Raw genomic sequence first — 18,784 nt, 5'->3', positions numbered from 1 at the left:
TGTTCCTGACTTGGAAGAAAATTTGCTTAGTGTTGGTCAGCTCATGGAAAATGGTTATTCTCTTGTGTTTAGAGATAATTGTTGTAGAATTTATGATAAAATTGAGCCAAATCAAGTCATTGTTGAAGTAAAGATGATAAAAAGAAACTTTCCTTTACAACTTCATTACGATGCATTCAAAAATGAAGTTGTAGATGATTTATGGCTTTGGCACAAAAGGTTTTGTCACTTGAATTTTCATGGTTTGAAGCTTCCGAAGCAAAATGACATGGTGCAAGGCCTTCCTGAGATACATACCGAAATGGATCCATGTGAAAGTTGTATTATGGGAAAGCAACATATAAAGTCTTCTCCAAAAGGGAAGTCTTGGAGAGCAAGTGTACTTTTGGAACTAATCCATACAGACATTTGTGGACCAATGAAGACTCCATCTCTTGGAAGCCAAAGGTACTTTCTAATTTTTATTGATGATTTTTCAAGAATGACTTGGGTTTATTTCTTGAAAGAAAAGTCAGAAACATTTGCTACATTCAAGAGATTTAAAGCCTTTGTTGAGAAGCAAAAAGGCTAAACATCAAAACCATTCGCGGACGAGGAAGTGAATACACAAATCGAGAATTTGAAGAATATTGCAAAAATGAAGGCATTGAGAAGCAACTTACAGCAGGGTACACTCCTTAACAAAATGGTGTATCTGAAAGGAGAAACAGAACCATTGTTGAAATGTCCAGAACAATGATGAATGAGAAAGGGCTGCCAAAATATTTTTGGACAGAAGCAGTACATACAGCAGTGTACATCCTCAATAGGTGCCCGACAAAGGCATTGAAGGACAAGACACCAGTTGAAGCTTGGAGTGGAATGAAACCTTCTGTAAGTCATTTTAAAATTTTCGAGTGTATTTGTTATGCTCATATACCTGTTGAAAAAAGAACAAAATTAGATGAAAAGAGTCAAAAATGTATATTTCTTGGTTATAGTGATGCGACAAAAGGCTATAGGCTTCTCGATGTCAAAACTAACAAACTTGTTGTTAGTAGAGATGTCATTTTTAATGAAAAACAACGTGGAATTGGAAAGACAAAAAGGTGGAGAATAATTCTATCATTTCTTTAAATGTGCCAAGTCAAGAAGAGGATGAGGAAGAGGAAGATGTCCCTCGGGGAGAAATCTACGATCCAAGAAGATGAAGAACCACCTCCAAGAGGAACAAGAATGTTGAGTGACATCTATCAAAGATGCAACTTTGCCTGTATTAAGCCAGAAAATTATGAGGATGCAATAAAGCATGATGTTTGGAAGACAGCCATGGTAGAAGAAATTCGGATGATTGAGAAAAATAATACTTGGGAGCTTGTGAATGTACCCAAAGAAAGAGAAAGTTGTAAGTCTAAAATGGATTTACAAAATCAAACTCAATCAAGAAGAAATTCAAAAGCACAAAGCAAGGTTGGTTGATAGATGTTTCACTCAAAAGCCAGGTATTGATTTCTATGAAACTTTCTCTCCAGTTGCACGTCTTGAGACAGTTAGAACCTTGATTGCTATTGTTGCACAAAAGAAATGGAAGATTTTTCAACTTGATGTTAAGTCTGCACTTCTAAATGGAAAACTTGATGAAGAAATTTATGTTGAGCAACCTCAAGGATTTTTTGTTCAAGGGGGAGAAGAGAAGGTGTACAGGCTAAAAAATGCTCTTTATGGGAAACAAACAAGCGCCAAGAGCCTGGTACAATGAAATTGATATATACTTTCTGAAAAATAATTTTCAGAGAAGTAAAAGCGAAGCCACTTTGTATGTGAAGCAAGAACATGGAAGCATTGTCATTGTTTGCCTCTATGTGGATGATCTGAAGATGATGCAGAAATTCAAGCAAGATATGATGCAAACCTATGAAATGAGTGATCTTGGGTTGCTACATTATTTCTTGGGCATTGAAGTTTCTCAAGTGAAAGAAGGAATTTTTATTTCTCAAAATAAGTATACTAAAAGTATTCTTCAAAAATTTAAAATGATGGATTGCAGGTCTGTTGCCATACCATTAGCAGCAAATGAGAAATTCAGAAAAGATGATGGAGCAAAGAAAGCTAATAGCTCACTTTACAGGAGCTTGATTGGAAGCCTGCTATATCTTACTTCAACAAGACCTGACATTATGTTTGCTGCTAGTTTATTATCCAGATTCATGCAAGAACCAAGCCAAGTGCATTTTGGAGCTGCAAAGCGTGTTCTACGCTACTTGCAAGGAACAATGGATTATGGGATAATGTACAAATTTGATGGAGATTTAGACTTAATTGGCTATTCTGATAGTATCGGTCGAAGTATAGATGACATGAAGAGTACTTACGGTTATGCTTTCTTATTTGGTTCAAGCATTTGTTCTTGGTTGTCAAAAAAGCAAAGTCAAGTTGCTCAATCCAATTTAAGAAGCAATATGTCTCAACAGCTAAGGTTACTTCTCAAGTTATTTGGCTTAGGAGAATTCTTGAAGATATTGGTGAAAAACAAAAAGAAGGGACTGTTTTGTATTGCGATAACAAATTAGCGATTGCCATTGCCAAGAATCCGGTCAACCATGAAAGATCGAAGCATATTTCCATCAAGTACCATTTTATCCGAGAAGCACAAGAGAAAGGTGAAATTCAATTGCATTATTGCCAGACAGGAGAACAACTTGCTGACATCTTCCCCAAAGCACTTCCTAGAGAAAAGTTTTGCTATCTTCAAGAACACATTGGAGTTGTCAAGCAAATGCATTAAGGGGGAGTGTTGAAATTAATGCATTCACAAGGATACTATGCTTGACTTTTATGTTTTCTAGGAGTTCTTTATTATTTCAAGAATATCATTTAGTTTTTCAATATTATCTCTTAGTTTTTCAAGAAATCTTTTAGGAGTTTGTGATACATGTATCTAGTGATTTGTGCAAGACATTTGAATTGATTTTTTGAGTAGTATAAATAGAGATGTAATTGATGATTGTAATCATCTCAAGTGGCCTTAAGTAGCCTAATACAACTTGAGCATTTTCTAAGAAAAATATTCTCTTCCTATTCTTTCCTACATGTTTATCCAACATTGCGCTCGCTAAAACCTTTGCAGGAAGAGGATGGAAGTAAGTTGAAACGGGCAATAACGTCTCCGAATCCCTGCAATCGGAGATGTCACGATTGTGTTCATTTTAAGTGTCTGTGCATAAAACATGAGGCCAAGAAAGGCAGCATTAGGAAGTGAAGAATACGTAGCTTGGTATACCAAGATCAGTTGCTACCGGTGTTTTAAAAGGCGAGGTGTAACGAGGGACGTTTTATGTATGTCTCGGCGAGGCGTAAGTCCCGAGCCAGGGTGCATAAGTCCATGAGTATTTAACTTTAAGTATTTTATAAAATAATATAATTGCAATAAATATGTTTAAATAGGTAAAATTACATTAAAAATTTGTAAATAAATGAAATATCTCTCTCTATATGTATGCTTGATCATCACAAGAAACTAATCAAAGCAATCTATTATATGCCCCTTACAAGTTGTAAATCTATATAACATAATTTACAAATATAAACAATGCAATGAAATAAAAGCTATTACGAAATGTAAATCAACTCTAACATCTTAACTTCTAAACAATGAAAAAATCACAATTTCTTAAAAAAAAATATTACTATCATATTATTCATTTTATCTCCCTATAAGTAAATAATCAATAACTTTATCAGTATTATAATTAAAACGTAACTGCTTCATGAATAAAAATAAAATTACTTTCAAATAACGAAATAATAAAATATGATAATTTTAATGCATAGGACAAAAGACCAATAACAAATAAAAATGTATCATTAAGTATGTATTTTAAAAAAAAATATTAAGTGATATTTAACCTCACGATGTTCTCAAATAGTTAATGCAGTATTATGACTTGATATTTGAGTTAAACCCAATCTTCTTATTTCTATAGATAAAAATTGTTAAGTATTATCCATTTGTTAAAGAATTATGAGAATCAACGATTTTATTAAGGAATTTAACATATAATTTGTGTAAGAAGTGTTAGGCAAGCCCTGAGTGTTAAGCGTTAGGCATATTTAGGACATACAATCGGGCGTTTATGGCGTAAAAATCATAGGAATTAAGCTCTGCACGTGAGTCCCAGGGCGTTTAGCCATTGCCCCGCCCCAAAGCAAGCCCAGAACGAGTCTGAAACTGCCTTTTAAAACATTGGTTGCTACTTCTATCATTTTGTCACTGAACATGTCAACAATCAGACCAGCGAGTCGAGCCCTAGAATTACTCTTATTGGTCATAAAGTTGTGGACTATTGCTTCTGTTACTAGCTGCTTGGAATTATCAAACGTTTCAACAAGAGCTTCTTGATTTGAAATATTGTTATGACTTTGAGGTTGAGCAGAAGAGCGGTGCAAGAATCGTAGACGTGAAGTGGCAGAATCATCTATTGACAAGGTATTTGTATAGGTACGTGTTCCTCTTTCAATTGGAAGATCAATGATGAAGAAAGTTATAAAAAGCCAATGGGCTCGACTGGTGAGTAACTTGCCAATTTCCACAGCAGCAACAATTTGACCCATTCCTGGCCCTGGAATAAAAACCAACTGTGTTCTCCATGTATGTTAATGATCAGGGACAAGCTGTTTTGCTCCAATTTAATAGACAATAGTATTTCTTCCTTCCAAGTTAAGCGTCTTATTTTTGTTTTTGATCTATCTTAATAAAAATATCTCCTTTTATATTTAATAAATTAACAATTTAAATTTCATACTTGACTAGTTTAAAATTATAAAATTCAAATTACATTTTAATTACACACATTTAATTTAAAATTATAAAATTTAAAAATCTCTTTTTCTACTTCAAAATTTGTGCATAGTTAGACCAGAATACTTAAATCAAAACGTGGGGTGTCAGGTGTGGAAGAATATAGAAGAGTCAAAAGCATTGATGTCACTGAATACGACCTTCGTCAGCTGTCGTGGATACTTTGGCAGCCAAGTGTAATCAACGAAAACAGATAACCACAAAATGATTACAGTATTTGTTGGTCAACTCATCACTCTCCAGGACAAAAGATTCAAGTCATGGGAGCGGCAACCATAATTTCATTCATCACTAAAAATTTTTTTAAGAAAATAAAGGTCTTTAAAATTTATGATATTAAATGTGCCATAATAATTGTATATTACTATATAGTTTTTGAAATTTATAATCTTAAATATATTACTTCATTTGTATGGCTATAAAAGTTTCTTATTAAGAATAAAATCAAAATTAATTATTTTTAAATATAAAAAGATGTCATTCATTTAAAAATGGGCTAATAAAAAGATTACAACAGGACTAAACACCTCATGATAACGAATGCCAAGCTACTGATGAAAATCTTGTGGGACAAGACGAGAGCCTTGTACTGCCAATAGGTCCATCTAAGTCATATTTTAAGTTTGCCGATAGATTTACGATAGGGTAAGTTCATGTTAGGAGTGAAAGGAGCATTAAATTCATCTGTCATTTGCTACTTTGGATTTTTGACAGCCAGAGAGAAGCAAGAGAGTTGAAGAAGAAACATTAGAATGACAGATGAATTAGGAATACCAGATTTAGTTGTTTGCATCATCATATCTCTAGATGTTTGAGATGATGGAAAAATAGGTGCTGAAATTGTTTCATTGACAGTTCAAAAAAGCCATGTTTTAGTGGAATACTGGAAAGGAAGAAGAGTAAGTAGAAGAGGCTTTTGGCAGTCAAAGACAATCTGATACCATGTCAATGTCCTAGGAGTGTTATCCTGCCAAATTAAGAATCTTAATATGAGCTTTTACAACTAATACAATAGATAATGGTGCAAAGTAATGTCACAAGAACAACTAAGATTCTTTTAGATCACGAAGTCAATAGGAACTCTATGTACTTACAAGTATAATTTGGAAAACGATGTTTTAAAAGCCAATCTTTTATAGAGTATATCCCAAGATAAACATTGAAGATTCGAGTTCAGGGAAATTGAGGAGAAATTACAAGAAAAAGCAAATTACTGTTATGAGGCCATAACTCCTAGGAATCACCAATTAATGGATATACATACTCGCACCATAATAACACCTCTTATTTCATTCAGTAGCCTACTGAAATGAAACAACTCTATTACCTAAGTACTTCTCTTCTCCATTCTAGGAATCAAGAATAGTTTCAACGAATCGTCCTAGAGAAATAGAAGAAGATCCACCCTCCATCAATGCATTCCTGCAAATCTCTCCCATATCTTTGACTCTCTTCCTCATGGGATTTTCGCAGTTCATTATGCATCTTATAGCTTTCTCCATCTCCTCTGCCTTCACATTTTCACTATGATCACTTTCGCGCATCCTGTAATCCAATGTCAGCTCTACTGCCATCTCAAGATCATTCACTAATTGAAACGCATTGATATGTTGTTCTGCATAAAGGGGCCATGTCACAATTGGAACTCCATGCCATACACTCTCTACGGTCGAATTCCACCCACAATGAGATATGAATGCTCCAGTTGCCTCGTGAGCCAAGATATCGACTTGGGGTGCCCATCCACATACTATTCCTCTGTCTTTTGTCCTCTCCAAGAACCCTTCCGGCAATAGCTCCTCAAATTTTCTAGGTTCAGCATCCACAGGCTGGCGTATTGACCACAAGAACCTAACTCCACTTCGTTCGAGTGCAATTGCCATTTCGATTAACTGTGCTGGCTCAAAAATACCTACGCTTCCAAAGCACAGAAAAAGAACAGATGCAGGTGGCTGCTGGTTTAGCCATTTCAAGATTTCTTCATCTTCAGTCTTGGAATTTCCCTTACCTTTTTGTCCCTCAAGGTCATTAAGAAATCCTACGGTGTAAACTGGAGGTAATTCAGGATCAGATGCTAAGCTATTTACAGCGTGACTTTCAAATTCCGCAACTGTGTTGATGAGAATTCCTTTGGTTTCTTTGAACCTGACACCATGTTCGCGAAATGAGTCGTAACCGTCCTTGCTGAATGCAAACGTAGGCAATACTTTCGAGGGTACTGGATGAGCGTAGGCTGCTATCTTTAAATCAGCATCGGATCGGTCAAATTCTTTCCCAACTTGGTCATGCCATACAGACAGATAAAACAAGAAACCAAGAAAACCTGCACCAGAAGTGAAGAAAAGATAGGAAGGAATGTTAAGTTCATTTGCTACATCAATCATTGCACTACAAAACATATCAATGACTAGTCCAATAATTTTCGGGTTCGAATCAGGCCACTTGTTGCTGATAATTGCTTCCTTCACAATGGTCCGATAATTTGCTATCAATAGAGAGAAATAGTTCTCAATGGACTTGGCTAGTTCTTCTGCAGGCGGCGGTTCGGCTTGAGGAAGTGTGATATATCGAATTCGTCTGCCCTCCGGAGCAGAGGAGCTTCGTTTGATGTAGGCATCTATGCTAACATCCCATGGTGGGGGTGGCCTTATGATCAGAATTGTTATACATAACCTTTCATCTCTATCAAGCAACTTTTCTGCAAACTTGCATGTCGACACAAGGTGACCGACGGCTGGGGCAGGCACAAACACCAGCTCTAATTTGCTCATCTTTGAAACAAACTCATCAGATGATGAAGATGAAGACGTTGGTAGATAAGAATGGTATCGATGTTGGATATGCTGATGTTTTTATAGTTGCGGTTCTGCTTTTTTCTTGTAATGCCAAAATTTGGAATTATGTTAATTTGAGTAAAGCTTGAAAAGGATAATACTCGACCCAAGTTACAAGATATAAAGTATGATCCTAATTTGATCATAAGTGGGAGAAGAAGGCAAATAAACTGATTTATTGTGTGGTTATAGTAAGGCCTATTAGCTATTGGCTTATGTCGGATAGGCGTTATCTTTTAAATAGGAGCCACCCTTTTCTCTAGTAATTGTCATAAGAATAACTAGTAGCAGCAATTTTTGCTTCCTTAATTACACGGTTAAGAGGTTGTTAACCACTCATTTGAGTCAATTTTTCGGTGTTGAGAGAACACGATACCTTGATCGTAAAAGTTGGTCTCAAACTTAACTGCTGACGTTGCTGAATCATGTAGTTAAATGGTATAGATGAAGACAATGGTGGGATAAGAGTGATAGCTATGTTGGATATATCTAACTTTATGTGGTTTTGGTTCTGCCTGTCTCATTGTAATTCATTGCCTTTGTTTTCTTGAGGGAATTAAAATATGTGATGAAAACGAATATGCTTCTATGCGCTATGATATCTGGTCTGCTTGTGCTGTATGTCTGCAGTGAAGTCAGTGCTTACATAATGAGAAACGTGAGAACTTTTTGCACTTCTTCTCACTAGTGAAAAATGTACAAAAGACTGTTGTGTGATATAGTAGCCTGGTAACAACTTTGTAAGACTGTTTTTTCTATATAGTGGACATAGACTGTTTTTTTTATATAGTGGACCTCACTCTTATACTTTTAGATTCATTAAATCGTGAGACAAAAAGACACGTTGTTGTGTGGAAAAAAAAAACGTGGAAAGGAGAGGGATGTTGCAACTTTTACTTGACTGTTCCCCTGTGGGTTAGGCAATGCAATTTGTCGTTTGCCTTGTTGTCTTGGATTCACACAAGGTGAATACTAATACTATCCAAACATTAGGTTCTTGATGTAAAGGCAGATAAAGCGACATTATCTCTTTCTCCACCCACTTTGCTGGCTCAGTGTCATGTTTCACATAAAAAAAATGTCACCATGCAAGATTTTTGATTTTTTAAACCATGAAATTTTTTATAGGTCCCAACTCCCAACACTATTAGAAATATAGTTTTTACCACTTCATTTCCACTGAACTAGCTCACTGAAAACGCATGATGGAAAACAGGTCTAATTGAAATGCTGGAAACTTTCTAATTTTTCCATGAAAAAATGTTGCTATTTTAGGTTTTTCTTACTGACATCTAGTGAGAACTAATCACCAAATATTTTTCAATGAGAAAATAAATTTTTTATTTTTTTATTTTTTAGTGCAACACCGCATCATATTCTCGTGAATCATTCAGAATGCATCAAGCTAAGTGGGACCCAAATAGTTTGAGTGGAACTTTGGAAAGTAATTGCTTAAAAGAATTGGTAAAATGAATTATGAAAGTATACAAGGCCACCACTGCTATCATGAAGAAGCTTTCTGGTTGGTGAGCGGTGACAGGTGTTGGACACACAAAGGAACCAGCTTAATTAGGGAGCTTGCGAGGTGCCGAAGAAAAGCAGAACGCATTCTAAAATGGCAGAATATATTGATAACCCTAAAATTTTCAAAAGTAAATTTTATTTATACACTTAAATTATGATTTATTTCAATTGAGCACCTTAACATATGATAAATTGACTTTTTCTGCTCAATTTTTGAAAAAACATGTTCTTAAGTGCCTATTACATAATAATTTAATTATATAAGATATGCTACCTTGTTTAATAATACACATCAGCCTCAATTGGAACAGGCTGGGCGTTTGAAAATACGTGTAAAGTTTTTTCAAAATTCAAGGAAGAAGAGTCTGATAAAAACACTTTATTATGTGTTCGTATACTTTATCGGAATGGCCCCTTAATTCGAACGTCTAAATGGAATTCTTTTACTGACAAGTTTAAAGAGCGAGCTATGTATTTGAGTTTTAAAACCTTCCACCTGAATTATTGCTTGTCCTTTTCTACAGAGCATAGGTGGGTGAACGGGGTGACCAATTCACTACAACCTTCCACCTGAATTATTGCTTGTCCTTTTCTACAGAGCATAGGTGGGTGAACGGGGTGACCAATTCACTACTCCAGCTGCATAATCCTTAAATCTGAACCCCAGGGGTTAAATATGAACTATGGTTGCTAAACTGGTCAATCAAAGACTCGGATTGGACTCCTCTCTATTTCCCTTCTCTCCATTTTCCTTAAGTTCTACTTGGATTAGAGACACAAAGGATGGGTTAAAATTAAGGGCTAAGATTTAATTGATTAAAACAAGACCCTAACCATGATTTACATAATTAATAACTTATCTATAAATATATTAAAATATTTTCTCTCTCTTCCTATTTTATTTTTCCTACGCAGTAAAATATCTCTTCTTTACCCGATTAATTTTCCCACTTATTTTTTTTTCTCTACGCAGAAATAGACCCCATTATTCAATTGGTGATATTTTTCATTTTTTTTCAATAATGAAGCTTAGTAATTCACATAATATAGACCCCAATATTCAATTGGTAATCGTATACTTATGAAAGAGTTGTCTATATTCTGTAAAATATCATCATTAAAGAGTTGTCATAATTGAAAAAAAATGAAATATTAAAATATGAAGAGAGAAAAATATTTTTAATATATTTATGGATAAAATATTAATGATGTAAATCATGATTAAGGCCTAATTTTAATCAATTAAATCTTAGTCATTAATTCTAACTCATGCCATGTGTCTCTAGTCCAAGATAACTCGATTTAAAATGGAGGAAAATGTAGGAGGAGCTAATCTCAAAACTCCCACTATAATGACTAGGCCTAATAGGAGTAGTCTTTATCATCAACTTGTTTTTTACTCCAAACAATCATCTGTCTCAACTTTTATATTAGGCCAAATCCATCGACAGACACCTGTGATCGTCCACTTCTTTCACTTCGAAAGACCTAAAGTGACCCTCGTTCAATTCTGTATACCGGTAGTTATTCCTATTCCACTTATACGCTTTTTGCACCGTTATCAAAACAAAACCAACACCAAAGGGGGCGCCACCTCATTGCACATCCAACTGTACCTCAAAAGCCCCAATTTTTAATGGTCAAAACTCCACGAATTTACAAATTAGTGAATTTACAATTAAAATGAGTTGACAATTTAATTGAGTTGACACAATTTAAATGAGTCGGTACAATTTAATTGGCCACTTAATCCACATAGAGACGATCGGTGTTGGTTTTGCTCCGATAACCGGTGCAAAAAGTGTCTAAGTGGAATAGAATGACCCACCCGTTGTCTAAATGGAACAAGGGCCACTTTAGGCTTCAAGTGAAAGAAGTGGACGACCACAGGTGTTCGTCGATGGGTTTGGCCTTTATATTAACATGCTTCTGGATCCACTTACCTATGAATACACTAGAGTACCATTCTTACCACAGTCGTGTCCAAATTATACACCCACATTGAGAAGTAAGAACTAATTTAAGAAAGCATTGCAAAGAAAATTGGCAAATTGATAGTTCTGCCAGATTCAGTTTTCTTATTAATTTGGAATGTGTTTTGCATCATGCTTCCATTGTTGTGAACACCACATGGGATTAGACCTAGCCTTCTCAATTTAAAATTCCTCCGTAACGACCGAAAAAAAATAAAAAAAAATAAATAAACCATCTCAAGAAAACCAACTTCAACTACAATAAAAGAGGGGGAAAATAAAATTATTAGATTAAGGGCATGACCTGGTCTAAATGAGACCAAAACATTAAAAGCAAAATTGTGACAAACAAAAAATGATAAAAATCAAAAGCCCAAAAGAGAAATCAAGTTGATTAACTCTGTTTGACATGCAATACAGGGGAAAAAAGTAACAACATTAGAAGAAAAAAATTCTAAGACACTCAATGCACAGGTGCTTATGCAAGGGTATTCCTCAGAGCGCTTGACTTATTCTTAAGTTCGTTCTATTTGTTGAATCAAGCTCACACAGGCCATAAAAGTGTTGCTCTGTGTTTTTAGTTATAAATAAATTCCATAAAAGTACAGACCTTGAGCTCATGAAAATAAGTGTTTGCATCACACAGGTTGGTAAAATATACCTTAAAATTTCAAATAACAAGGCCAGATATAAATGTTGCACCGTGTTTTTAGTTATAAATGCCTTAAAAGTACAAGCCTGGGCTGTTGAATTACAGCTTCAACAAGCCACCATCTTCTTCAGGTCCTGACTTCGTAATTGGCTGAATAATTTAACTTGATGCTTTGTTATAGTCATGTTGTGTTCACAAAAGAATTGTATCTTTAGGTTTTGAAAACACCGTTCATACAATAAGTTATCCGCCCTTGTATTAGTAATAACTCTCCTTGAATTCAATTAAATGTAAATTTTGATACACAAAAGTCAGAACCATAGCTATCTACCGTCCAGAAGAATCTCATTATTTAATCTACCACATAGATATTAACCTTCTTTCAAGTCATGTGAAGTGTAGCCGTCCACCTATTATACATCACAAAATTTGATTTATAAACTTTGACAATTAAAATAGGGACAAATTATGGGATGAAAAGAGCAACTGTTTTCTTCAACTATATATGAGCATTTGTAAACAATTTTTTTATTAAACCAAATTTTACATTTTTTTTAATAGCTATCAAACTGTATTAAAATCATTATAAATTAAGTATGAACACGGACACGGAACATTAATGCAAGTAACTAAATCAAATATAATTTTCTGCAACTATGGGAAAAGTTACCTGTGTTGACAGCCTTCTAGTTTCTTGCTCCAGAATAATACTGAACACGCATATCTTCTTGGATTCTCCTGTCCAACAAGGAGGATTACTTCACGGGTTAATAATGATGCAAGTAGCTAATCCATATGCAATGTAAAAACAGTACGTGATCACGAGTTAAAAGATAAACTAACAGAGTTTACTAACAAAAAAACTAACAGAATATAAAAGTTACTAACATGAGCATGTAAAAATCTAGAAATACATTATTCAAAAAGAATATGGAACTAACGTATATGAGCAAATTTACAAATAAAGAAAATACAATAACAAAGAAAGATTACATAAAACAACTCCGGAAACAGAGAACTCACACCAAACAAAATGGACAAAAGTATTCCCATTCAAAACGAAAGCTGGGAATAAAAGAATGGAAACAACATGCACAACCGCACTACACTCACGCTCAGAAGCCAGCACATATATACAAGTATTCCCATTCAAAACGAAAGCTGGGCGTAAGAGGAAGAAGAACTAACATTAAGTAAAAGGAACAAAAAAAATAGAAAGAAACCAAAAGATTAAAAGAAAATGTGAAAGGTAGAGCGAGCAAAAAAAAAAAATTGAAAATAAGAGATAATTAATAATTTGCTTACAAAATTCAGGTGCGACATGGGTATCTCCACAAATAACAGGTGGAACCATCAAATGACACGTCAAATTAAACACAAATTTATATTACCCAAAATACCCTTGGACGACGAAACAATGATGGAACTCACAATTATTTGTAGTTTAAATTAAATGTAGAGCACGTTGTTGAAAGAAGAAAACACTTATCCACATCTAATGGATATAGCAAGTACTGTATGATATATATTTGTCACATAAGATTTATCATGAATAATTAATTACGCAATGCTATATGACAATTTAGAGTTCTTGGCATTTTACACCATTAATGTATACACCTTTTTTTTTTTTTAATTTGCACCCTACCCTCTATTTTTTTATGATTTACCCCTTAGTCTATTCATTTCTTGGCAAACCCATAAAACAATTCATTCTATGAGGGATAAAATAGGAAATATGTAATTTAAGAGAGAGTGGAGTTGGGCGGGACAAGAATGGGTTGGAATAATGTTGGGGTTGAGAAGCTTAAAACCTAAGGCAATTGCAGCAGAGATTGTTTCAAAGGAACCAACAACATTGTGAAGATTGCATTAAAGGTTGTTTTATATCAGAATTGATTCTTTGTTGGCTACTTCACCAAGGATGTACTCCGAGAAATCTTGTTTGTTTCATCTTTTCTTTGACAATTGTTTCTCCTTCAAGATGTCATTGATCATTTTCAGGCGTTTTTACGTTCACGAAGAATCGCATAGCTACGCACAATGCATCAGTAAATATTCATATTTATTTCGGAAAGTGAGATAGACAACAAACACAAGGAGGTTTTCATAACATGATCAAGAGCAGAATAACTTTCACAACCCCAGCGTTATTCCAACCCATTCTTATCCTGCCTAACTCCAATCCCTCTTAAATTACATATTTCCTATTTTATGAATTTGCCAAGAAATTAATCGGTTAGGGTGTAAATCATAAAAGAAATAGAGGATATGGTGCAAACTAAAAAAAGGTTTATACATTGAGGGTGCAAAACGCCAAGAACTCGATAATTTATTATCTTAATAGAATAAATTAGTATTCATTGATGCATAAACTCAATTCAAGTAGATTTTCCTCGAAAGTTATCAGTTGGCTACAAAAACAGTCAAAGCTGAGACTATAAATCTTTTCTCAAAAACTATACAGGAAAATTTCTGGAGTGAATGACTTATATGGTCACTCAACTATAGCAAATTATCTATCAAAGTCACTAATTTTTATTTTGTATCAATAAAGTCACACAAGTTAGACTAGTTTTCTCACAAAGTCACTATAGCCAAAAAAACTAAAGAGATAATTACATAAACCGCCTTCAAGTTTGGCTTTGTAACACTTACTTCCTTAGTGGTTTATGATATTATTCTAACCTCTTTTTTTTTTCTTTATAACAATTCATTTAACTTAATTATTCTTAATAAAAAAAATTATTATTTAACGACTTTGTCCTTTAATGTATATTTTTTTTTTGGTAGTAATCCTTTAATTTATAATTATTCTTTTATTTAAGTAATTTTGTAAACACCTTTTTTTTCAAGAAAAAAAATCCTTTTTACTTGATTAATAATCCTTTTTTCCTTCTTTTTTTGTTTTTTTTGTTTTACTAGAATTTCATCTTCTTAATCAATTAATTCTTTGTCGTGTTCCCCCTTTTTATTATCTAATAAAAAAATGCTAACGATCAAGTGTTGGCAGTGGTATATACACCTTATGGAATTTGACAAACTTTTGTAGTCTTCGAGTCTGTTCTACTTTGAATTAAAATATACATAGAAATTCATATTGAAAATCAGACGAACCAAAACGCCAATTAAAAGACCAAAAAAAACAAAAAACAAATACACCATGAAGATTCATCTTAAAAAAGAAATGTTTCACTTGATTTTTGCCTTCTCATATTTTTCAATATGTATAAGTGTGTGTTTGAATATCGAATCAGTCATATTAATTTGAATTTTAGCAAATTCCAGGCCTTGCGTTATTGATACTTTAAATTTTTCCTAACATTATGAACTATATAGCCAATGGGTAGAACTTGGAGGTTTTTGGAGGTTTCCAAGTCCAAACCCTGATTAAGACCTTGCCTTTGTTAATTAAATTTAGACCATTCATCTTAAAATGGAACATGCGTGCTCTATCCAAGAAAGAACTTGGAAAATTGAGACAATGAAAAATGGAGAGAAGCCTAATCCGATATAAACAACTTCTGCGCCATATTTTTGACATAGATGAGATGAAAATGATTTTTCTTGACAAAAAAGATGTTTACAAAATTAATTTTAAAAAAGAATATATTATAAAGTAAACGACAAATTCGTTAAATAATATGTTTTTATGTTGAGAATAATTAGTTAAATGAATTGTTATAAAGAAAATTAAAATAAAAAAGGTTAGCATAATATCATACTAAACCACAAAAGAAGTAAGTGTTACAAAGCCAAATTTGAGGGGAGGTTTATGTAATTATCTCTTTAGTTTTTTTGGCTAAGTGACTTTGTGATAAAACTTGTCTAACTTGAGTGACCTTGTGAGAAAACTAATCGAACTTGAGTGACTTTATTGATATAAAACAAACATTAGAGACTTTTATAGATAATTTGCTAGAGTTGAGTGACTATATAAGTTATTCACTCAAATTTTTTGTTCAGTTCAAGTCTGTACAATGATGTAAATCCTCCAAAAGAATTAAATTTAGTAACACTCCCATTAAATAAATCAACATTGGAAGCAAAATATAGGAGTCTCATTTTACTGTCTTGTTCCATTGGATGGAATGTTTATTAATGGAGTTTGAGGCGCTCAATCCTAAAATAAACCTTATGAGGTGAATCTTGTTCAAAACCATATAAAGAGACAATAAACTCAAAGTACCACAAGTTGAATGACTATTCGGGCAATTAACTCGGATTTATAATCACGAGATAATTGTGGGTTCCTTTATCTCATGTTGGTACTATTTTTTGTTTTGGAATTTGTTTATACCACATTCGATCTGGATAACAATCTTGGAATTAGTAGTCCGCTAATAAAAAACAACAACAGCTACTCAACTAATGCCCATTTCCAAAGCTTTCTCCCAAAGTTTTTTAAGGACACTTTTTAATCAAATGAGCCAAACATCTAATAATAAAAGTATATTCACAAAATAATTTTATCATTATTTAATTCTTGTATTATAATCCCGAAATAATTTGTTGACAGCCTTAATCCCCATTAACTTCAAAACTTATAAAGTGGTACCGGAGGATATCAATATCCCAGACTTCACGGTACCTTATTGTTTTCTAAACCAAAGTTAAAAGACAATTTCCAATTATTAAATTCAAATCTCTCAAATATTCCCAACTACCACAACCACCATCACCTTTTAAAAAAGTAAGTATAAAAAGACATAATTAACAAGGATCTGCAAATTGGGTAGGGGATAATTTTAGTACACTTAAAGAAACTCTACCTCATTTATGGTAAAATTATGAACAAAGTAACAAAGCTGCGTTCTTCAGCAGTTCATCAATGAGTTTCCCAAGAGACAAGTATGAAGATCTCTCCATTACGCTGGCCCTGCTCTTCTCCTTCATCTCCTTTGCTTTATCTCTTACTTCAGAGTTAGTTTCCATCAATTTCTTTACACCTTTTTCTATGGCTTCTGCAGTTACCGTCGGTTGATCTTTATTCCTTTCACAGTAATCCAAAGTGATCTCAACTGCGGTTCCCACTTCTTTCACCAACTGAAACTCATTTACCTGCAGTAGCCAAGTCAAAAATTTCACTAAGGGTGTTTAAGGTTTAATATATATGTATAAAGAATAATTTTTAACTTATATATGCAATATACTTTCGAGTATCGAATTCCACTGTTTATACCTGCTGCTCTGTGTGCAATGGCCATGTCGCTATAGGCACCCCACACCGAGTATCGAATTCCATCCGCAGTGTGACACAAATCCCCCGATTGCTTCGTGGGACAAAACTTTCAATTGCGGGACCCATCCCACCACTTTCCCTGTTTTCTCTGTCCGATTTAGGAATCCCACCGGCAAGATATCTGAATAGCTCGTGTATTCTCCTGGGAATTCTGCGTTGTTGCTCTGTGGTGGCCTGCGTAAAGACCACAAGAACCGGCTGCCGATTTTCTCTAGAGCTATAGCGATCACGTTCACTTAGTCAACCGGTACACTTCCCTGGCTTCCAAAACAGATTAGCAACACTGAATTTGGTGGCTGTTATTCCAACCAATTTGTTATTTCTGCCTCCTCTGTAGCTGACTTGGAGTTTGACTGGTTCAAAATTGGACCAATTGGATAAATGGGTGGCAGTGGGACCCGTTCAGATCTTGAAATATCATTGTTGTTGTTGTTGTTGTTGTTGTTTTACCTCGAAACTAGGTAACAAGTTGAATTTGTAAATGAGGTATAGGATATGTGGACACTTTAATCTATTTTGATTAACGCGGAATGTAATGTGGATTCGTTTGTAGTGATTTGCATATGTATGTGAATATATAAACTGATAACTTGGATGAATATGTAGATATTTATGGATTCAAGCCTAATATATGTATATATTATAACACAATTATCGTATTGGATGGGCGAATTGAGTCAAAAGACACTATAAAACCGGACCAAAATCAGAAAGAGAGAGAGAGAGAGAGAGAGAGAGAGAGAGAGAGAGAGAGAGAGCACTTCAATATAAATTCTATTACAATGTTTTAGATCCGAAAGCTAACCCTTAAAAAAGTATGTGTCCCCCTATTTATAGTTTTTTTGCTCTATGGGCCTTTCATACATCATAAAACCCTTTTAGATAAAGCGAAGCCCAATAAGGATAAGCAAGCCGGGTCATACGGCCCGACACCGTACGACCGGGTGACAGTGCAAAACGGTCTTCACACGTGGCAATTGAATAACTGACTGACCGGACTAACGGCCGCGATCAACTCGGGCCTACGAAGAAATCCTGCCAACGGCCACTATCAACTCGCCATGAGATAAACCCAAGCAACCCGCTCACGATCAACCTTGCCATGGAGAAACCGAATCGTCGTGATAAGTAGTTTGCCCCAGATAAACCTGACCACGCTTTCGACTTCTTCTCGATCAACCACTACCGACGCAATACCCCCGATCCGAGCGCTCGTGCTTTTTTTCCCTTTCTTAGTCCCCTTGCCTCAACGGGTCAAGTATTAATCCGACTTTTACCGTGATAATATAGTCCCCACACTTTCTCGGACGAAGCTCACGAGTAATTCGGGGACGAGTCACGAAAACCGGGGTTCCATAGGCTCGTTTTATCTTTTCATTTGGGTGAACAGCTTACGCCACGTCCTTCTCGCCATCGCCCACGTGTCATACCCCGAACGGCCAATTTCCGTCGAACCGCCGTTACGCACGTCTTTTCAAATCACATCTCATTAATTATGGGACACGTGGCATTCCCCGGTTGGTTGGGATCTGTAACCGTCTCAGATCCCATGCCTATATAAGGCGCTTCCCCCTTCATTTCATCACTTTTACTTCATTTTACTTCTTTTCTCTCCTTCAATTCATCTTCATCTTCGCTTTAAATCACCTGCATCACACCTTTCTCGTTGATTTAACCGTTCTTATTCTCAAATTCGTTGCATACATTGATTGTTAGAAACCT

The 18,784-nt window shown here is 34.7% G+C and overlaps 1 protein-coding gene and 1 pseudogene across 1 annotated transcript; both read right to left on the bottom strand.

The window, feature by feature from the left end:
• Nucleotides 1–6,186: 6,186 nt before the first annotated feature.
• LOC132037969 (UDP-glycosyltransferase 71K1-like) lies at nt 6,187–8,190 on the bottom strand. Its single transcript, XM_059428681.1, has one exon. It carries the CDS (start codon nt 7,606–7,608, stop codon nt 6,187–6,189), a length of 1,422 nt encoding a protein of 473 aa, XP_059284664.1. The 5' UTR covers nt 7,609–8,190.
• Nucleotides 8,191–16,532: 8,342 nt separating this feature from the next.
• LOC132038587 (UDP-glycosyltransferase 71A15-like) lies at nt 16,533–17,458 on the bottom strand (annotated as a pseudogene).
• Between the last annotated feature and the right edge of the window lie 1,326 nt (nt 17,459–18,784).

Source organism: Lycium ferocissimum, chromosome 11, assembly GCF_029784015.1.
Source record: "Lycium ferocissimum isolate CSIRO_LF1 chromosome 11, AGI_CSIRO_Lferr_CH_V1, whole genome shotgun sequence".
Lineage (NCBI taxonomy): Eukaryota > Viridiplantae > Streptophyta > Magnoliopsida > Solanales > Solanaceae > Lycium > Lycium ferocissimum.
The sequence above is the reverse complement of the archived record's forward strand: the minus strand, read 5'-3'. Positions and strand labels throughout refer to the sequence as shown.

What these genes read in the sequence shown, in the direction of transcription:
- LOC132037969 (XM_059428681.1), bottom strand. Translation starts at nt 7,608, where the DNA reads ATGAGCAAATTAGAGCTGGTGTTTGTGCCTGCCCCAGCCGTCGGTCAC.